We start from the raw sequence: 6983 nt of genomic DNA on the forward strand, positions 1-6983 counted from the left end.
AACTCGGGGACCCCCCAGGATACCTGGATCCCCCCCAGGATGGGGAGGACACCCCCAAACCCACCCAGTTTTCCCCTGGGACTGAGCACCCCGTGGTGGGGAGGGGTTCAGGGTGCAGGTGGAGGCCCCCAAAGCAACGATAAAGCAACCAGAACTCTCTTTATTGATCACTTCAATCCCTGCCTCCCGCCCGATCCGCTGGGACCGACACCGGAGGAGAAACGATGGTAAAAAACAACAAAACAAATGCAAATAAATTAAATTCCCAACAAGTCCCAAGGAACCAGGCCAGAGGCGCCTGCCCATGGTATTTTGAAACTCAAATAAAAGGGGGAGATAAAAATGAAAAAAAGGCCAAAAAAAAGGTACAAAAAAATACAGAACCACAATCACAAGTGTCTGGAAAAGTAACACCAACAGTGGAGAAAGTGGAGCCAAACACGGGGCGGGACCACGGGAGGTGGGAGGTGCCCGAGGGGACACGGCTGCTCCCGAGGAGAGGGCTGGGGCATGCACAGAGCAAGGGGGGACAGAGGGGTCCCCAGGCCTGAGGACCCCCCACTCCAGGGACTCGGCTGCGGCTGTTTGGCTCCGGGGTCAGTGACACTGGCAGGGCCCAGTTTGGGGACACCAAGAGGAGCCCCTTCCCCACCCGCAGGAGGGGAGCAGCTCCTGCTGCTGCGGGGTCGGATCAAAGCAAGGTGGAAAATGCAGGGGGTGAGAAATCCCGGGGGGAAGTGGCTATGGAATGAGTGAGAGCTGCAGTGCAGCAGGGCTGGTCCTGGGGGTCTGGGCTGGACTGTGAGCCAGGATCTGGGGGACCCACCGAGGGGCCTGGCAGTGCGTGTGGAGCCATCGCTCCTTCTGTCCAGGAAAGACACGGAACGGGGAAGCTGAGGGGGGACGTGGAGGGGCTGCAGCCCGGCCGAGCTCCGCGCAGGGTCTGCCAGAGGGGTTTAATCGTGTCACTGAGGAACCAAGAGGTCGGAGGGGGCAGTTCCCTAAAATCCAGGTCGGTGACCAGGGAATGCCCGCAGTTCTGAGCGGCCTCCCTGGGCCTCCCCCCCCTGCACCTTCCCCCCCTCTCCCCCGAAGGTTCGCCCCCGGGGTCCCTCAGATCTCCTCCACTCCGTGTGCAAAGATCATGACGAGCCCCGGCTCGAGCACCATGTCCTCGCCCATGTGCTGGTTCTCGCAGGCCATCACCACCACCGCCTGCTTCCCGGGGATGCGCTTGGCCACATAGTTCTCGTAGTAGCGCCGGTTCATCTGGCGCGTCTCCAGCGTGGCCAGGCCCTGCGGCCAGTTCCGCTCGTGGGCGTTCTCGATGAGCTCGTTGACGATGGACGCGGGGCAGCCGCTCTCCACCAGCGAGCGCTTGATGACGGCCTGGAGCACCGCGTCCGGCGTGGAGATCATCCCGCCCCACCGCGTCACCCGCGCCGGCTGCAGGGAGTTCACCCACCTGGGGACACGGGGAGGAAGCCCAGAATCCTTGAGGTTGGAAAAGCCCTCCAAGGTCACCGAGTCCAACCTGTGCCCGACCCCCGCCTTGTCCCCCAGCCCAGAGCTCTGAGTGCCACGGCCAGGCCTTCCCTGGACACCTCCAGGGATGGGGACTCCAGACCTCCCTGGGCACCCTTTCCAGGAAGAAATTCCTCCTCATGTCCCCAGACTTTTGCTGTGTCTGGATCACCCCTCACCCCAGGAGTCCAGCTCTGGCTCTTTGGAAGGAACTGTGGCCCCAAACCCTTGAGCCAGAGCCAGACACAGCTCAGCAGTGGGGGGGTTGCAGTCACAGACCCCCAGACTGGTTGGGGTCGGAAGGGACCTCTGGAGATCACCCAGTCCAACTCTCTTGCCAAGGCAGAGTCACCTTGAGAAGGTGACACAAGAGGGTTTGGAATGTCTCCAGAGAGGGAGAGTCCACACCCTCCCTGGGCAGCTGTCCCAGTGCTCTGCCACCCTCCACGGAAAGAAGTTCTTCCTCATGTGGAGGTGGAACTTCCTGTGTTTTAGTTTGACAACACCTTCCACAAGGAAATCATTCCTGATTTCCAACCTGAACCTGCCTTGGGGCAGCTTGAGGCCACCTCTTCTTGTCCAGTCACCTGTTACCTGGGAGAAGAGGCCCATCCCCATCTGGCTACAATCACAGTTTTCCCCCAGAGCTGGGGAATGGCTCTGTTTTGGGTGCTCTGTGCTTGGGAGTGAGCCTGGATGGGGAACACTGAACTTCCCCACCTTCCCTTCCTGTTTTCATCCCAGGCTGCTTCAATCAGCTCCACAATCCCTCCCTTCAGGGAGGGGAGAGAGGAGGAGCAAGGAGCTGCTTCCTCCAGCAGCCTTTCTCCCAAGGAGGAAGGAATTTGGCAGCTTCCTGTTGGTGGGCAGGATGCAGGTGGAACAATAACACTCCAGACCCATTGTGTGAGCAGCCCCTGTGCCACCCCCAGCACAAACTCCCCTCTTCCCTCTTGTGAACCATTTCCTTCTCCTCAGAAGGCACTTCACCCCCTCCCCAGTCCCTCAGCCAGGCTGGCAGATTCCCAGTCCCCCCTGCCCAGCCCCGGGACTCACTCCAGGATCTCGTTGTACTCGATGGTCTCCTCCAGGTTCTGCAGGTTGGGGTTGACGCTGCGGATCGCCCGCATGTAGGCCTTGAGCAGCTGGATATCCCGCTTCTGCCACGCCAGGGAAAAGTGGGATTTGGGAACGGGGTCACCGTGGGGGCCCCGTGGCACAGACCAGCCCCACAGACCCCTCAGCCTGGTGCCACCCCAGCACCCACAGACCCCCAGCCACACTCAGCCCAGGCCACTCTCCAACCCCTTTTTTTGGGGGGGATTTTGGTGTCCAAGCAGCCCATGGGGACCAGGGGAACCCTGGCACGAGCCTGGCACAGCTGGACCCACCTGCTCGGCCAGCTGGTGCTTGTGCTCTGCCGAGGTCTTCTCCAGCTCGGCGATCCGGGTCTGCTGCTGCTGCACCACCGACCGCAGGTGCTTGATGCAGTTGTGGTTTGGCAGCTCATCTTTGGGCATTTCCAAGCTGCCAAGGGTTAGGAGAAAACGGGGAGGCCCCACATTAGGGGAAGCTACACACAGGGCACTTGGCATCGGCGTGTGAGCGGCTTCCAGAGCTAATCCAGGCGTGAGGGACCAGCTCAGACACCTCTGAGGAGTGTGGGAAGGCCCTGCCGTGCCAAACGGTCTGGGGAGAGTTATGGGAACAAACCACCACTGCCACAGTGCCACGGGATGGGGATTTTCCTCCTCCAGAGGGATCAGGGAGCAGAACCAGACAGCCCGTGGGCCTGATCCAGGTTCTGACTTCACCCGAGGAGATCTCACTGTCTCCAATCCAGGTCCCTTTCTGGGGTGCTGCTTTCCAGCACCTCATTCCCCAGTCTGCCCATAGATCCAGGGCTGCCCTGCCCCTGGTGCAGAATCCAGCACCTGAACTTCGTATGGCTGGTGACCTCCCACCTCTCTGGTTTGTCAGGGTCTCTCTGCGGGGCCTCGAGGGCGTCAACAGCTCCTCCCAGCCCCTTCTGCAGCACCACGGCCTCCGAACCCTGGGTTCCTTCCCAAACCTGGGGCTCCTTCCCAAACCCCCCCAGGCTCCTTCCCCAACCCCGGGTTCCTTCCCCAACCCCGGGCTCCTTCCCAAACCCTGGTCCCCTTCCCCAACCCCAGACTCCTTCCCAAACCCGGGGCTCCCTCCCAAACCCTGGTCCCCTTCCCAAACCCTGGACTCCTTCCCAAACCTGGGGCTCCTTCCCCAACCCTGGTCCCCTTCCCCAGCCCCGGCCCCTCCTCACCCGCATCCCAGCTCGCAGGTCACGGGGCGCTTGGGGTTGTGCTCGCAGTCGCTGAGGTGGGCCATGAGGTTGTCGAGGCGCACGACGGCCGTGCAGCCGAACACGGCGTTGTCGCAGGTGATCTGCAGCTTGGACAGCATGTTCCGCATGATCCGCGGCACCGGGCGCAGGTGGGCCACGGTCACCACGCTGCGGTCCACGGGGCACGTCTGCTGCTGCGAGAACCACTGCGTGATGCAGGCGTTGCAGAAGGCGTGCTCGCAGTGGGGAGCCTGCGGGGGGGCAGGACAGGGCCACGGGTCACTGCCGGGCTGGGAAACATCTCCGGGACCGAACCCGAGCCGTGCCCGGTGCCCGCCTCGCCCCCAGCACCGAGTGCCACGGCCGGGCCTTCCTCGGGCTCCGAAATGTCATCATTTCCCAGATTAAAACATCCCTTGGCTGTGTTACACAGACAGGCTCTGCTCTTGTGTCCAAACTGCACTCGAGAGCGTTCAGGACTGGGGAGGGGGGGCAGATTTTGGGAACAGGGAGCTTTGTCCCTGGTGCCAATTCCTTTCCTGTGCTGCCCAAACCCTCCACAGGAAAGCTCAGAGTCCAGGGAGCTCGCAGTGTGCACGGTGCCCATCGCCTGATCCAGACATCCACGAGGCTGGGGCTGCCACCAGAGCCTTCCAGCAGCCAAGATCAGTGCTGAGGTGGGACCTACCTGAACTGGCTCCTCCAGGACCCCGCTGCAGATGGGGCATATAAGGTCCTCATCAACATCCCCCTGGAAACGAGTTACATCATACCCCATCGCTCGTCACCGCTGCCAGAACCCTGCAGGGGGGACAGAGGGCTCAGGGCAGCTGCACAGGGCACATCCCAGCCCTCTGCCTCCCAAATTCCTGCTCTCTCCTGCCCCAGCCACACCTGGAGCTCTCACCAGGTGCCCTATGGGGGAAGGAAAAGGGTCTCAGCCCCCTCTGTGTGCCCAGAGCTGCCCCAACGCTGCTGCTTCCACTCGAAATTCCCAATCCTGAGGCAATTTTCCACTTGGTGGTTGTTGGGGTTTGATCTGGGGGTTGTTTTGCACAGTTTATTTGGTTTGCTGAGGTGGGACACGTGCCAGGGCCCGTTCCTGGTGCAGCCAGACCCTCGCCAGCCTCACACAACAGCACCAGCTCCTCCCTGGGAGGAGGGAACGTCCTGCCAAGGATGGCAGTGCCAGGTAATTCCCTTCTCCAACCCCTCAACCCTCTGCCAGGGCCGGCCTTGAGCTCTGCCCCGGCAGTTACTGGGCCCTCTGCTCCTCCTGCCCCGTTCTCACGACATCAAAGGCGGTGTCCAACCCCTGCAGCCCCATAAAGGAGTCCCCACCCCAAATCCAAACAGGAGCTGGCAGGGACAGGAGGGGTGTGAGGACACGGGGACCGTGGCAGGGCAGCAATTCCAGCTGTGCAAACAGCAGCAGGTGGCTTTGCATCCCTCCAGCCCTCAGGATACAGCTCCAGAACTCTGCATCCACCCGGAGGTTCAGTAACAAAACCCTTTCCCTGCCAGTCCCAGGGATCCTCTGGGAATTCCCAGGTCTGCCCAGCTCCTTCTACGTGAAATACAAGATACAGAAACCAGGCAGGGGCAGTTCCTGAGCCAGTTTGGCAGGACTTCTGTCAAACCTCTGGAATTTAAGGGAGATCTCGCTATTTCCCCGTGGATATTGATTTAAACCAAAGCTTTTTGGAGCAAGAAACCCCCCAGACCCGGGAGCAGCCACCATCCCAAGGCTCCCCGTGCGTGGAGGGAGGACTGAGCTCCTGCAGGAAGCTGTGGGGGAAGGAACAAAGCCATTCCCCTGGAGAGGGGGCTGTGAGAGGGCCCTGCCTTACCTCCCGTGGCAGAATTCCTCCCGGAGCAACGCAGGGCTGGGCTGGCTTCACTCTGTGCAGGGACTCTCTCCCAAAGGCCCATCTTTCCCCTCACTCTTCCACAGCCCAGAACGTTCCTCGGGGGCCCCACGCCGGAGTCAGACAGGACAGAGCTGGTCCCAGGGAACAGAGGAGAGAGGGAGGATGAGGATGGTGGAGGAGGGGGAGGCTGTGCCCTGCCCATCACCCCCCTCCAGCCACGTGGGAGAGGAGCTGGAATTTTCTGAAGAGCCTTTGAGACTCTCCAAAAACGACGGAGAAGCTGTGGAGGAGCCCGGAAGGCGCCGATCCCACCATGGGCACGGCAGGGACGAGGGGCCAAAGGCCCCAGGCAGAGAATTCCCACTGTATCCCAACCCACTCCTCTCCTCCAGGGATTTCTGATTTCAGTGGGTCCCTTCAGGGCCCCAAACCAGCCCCGGAGAGCCCTCGTGCCCCCCCTGAACAGGACAGTGACAGGACCCACATCCCCGTCTCCCTGTGGCCCTCGGCTTTGGGAATTCCAGCCCCATTCCCAGCTGGATCCACAGGGCAGGGACACAAACACCAGCCCATTGGGCAAAGCCTCAGCTCTGCAGTGACAAAATCCCGCTAAAAATACCCGTTTCCCCAAATGCCACTTAAAAAAAAAATAAAAAACATCTCCTGACACAAATCCAAGTTTTTTTTTCTCTCTCGCTGCGAAAAATCGACAGAACGGGAAAAACTATTTTGGTTTGAGCTCCTGGTCATGGCAACGAGGGGAAAAACCAGCTCAGGAACAGCCTGGGTGGTGCTGCCATGGGGGTTTGGGCACCAGAACCTTCGACACCATCATTACTGAGGCACCAGAATTTCCCTGGTGCTGCTGAATTTTGGGGCATTTTCACGTTTATCACTTAAAATCACAGCAAAAAGTGCCCTTCCTGAAAACAAGGCTGAGCTCGGGTGCTGTTTAATTCCTGCCTTCCCTCTGCTTCCCAAACACTGCTGGGCTTTTGTGCCCAGGGACCAGGGTCAGGTGTGCTCCCCACATCCCCCAAATTCCTAGGGATTGTTCCCCAAGTTCCTTTGGATTGTCCACCCACATTCCTTAGGATTGTTCCCACATTCCCTGTGACTGTTCCCCACATTCCTTGGGATCGTTCCCACATTCCTTGGGATTGTCCCCCACATTCCTCGGGATTGTCCCCCACATTCCTCTCTCTCTCCGCGGTGGGGGCTCCCCCTTCAACCCGGAGCCCCCCGGGGGCCCGGGACCCCCGGCCCTC

At 60.5% G+C, this 6983-nt stretch overlaps 1 protein-coding gene across 1 annotated transcript; it reads right to left on the minus strand.

Moving 5' to 3' along the window:
• Window positions 1-140: 140 nt before the first annotated feature.
• Window positions 141-6012, minus strand: RNF41 (ring finger protein 41). The gene is made up of 6 exons (XM_018070213.3): window positions 5695-6012; window positions 4533-4645; window positions 3824-4095; window positions 2916-3051; window positions 2581-2684; window positions 141-1465 (listed from the first exon to the last, which is right to left on the minus strand). The coding sequence occupies exons 2-6, from the start codon at window positions 4620-4622 to the stop codon at window positions 1114-1116; spliced, it is 954 nt and encodes a 317-aa protein (XP_017925702.1). The 5' UTR covers window positions 4623-4645; window positions 5695-6012; the 3' UTR covers window positions 141-1113.
• Window positions 6013-6983: the final 971 nt, after the last annotated feature.

This window comes from Manacus vitellinus, unplaced genomic scaffold (assembly GCF_001715985.3).
Source record: "Manacus vitellinus isolate BGI_N305 unplaced genomic scaffold, ASM171598v3 scaffold_178_pilon, whole genome shotgun sequence".
NCBI classification, from domain to species: domain Eukaryota; kingdom Metazoa; phylum Chordata; class Aves; order Passeriformes; family Pipridae; genus Manacus; species Manacus vitellinus.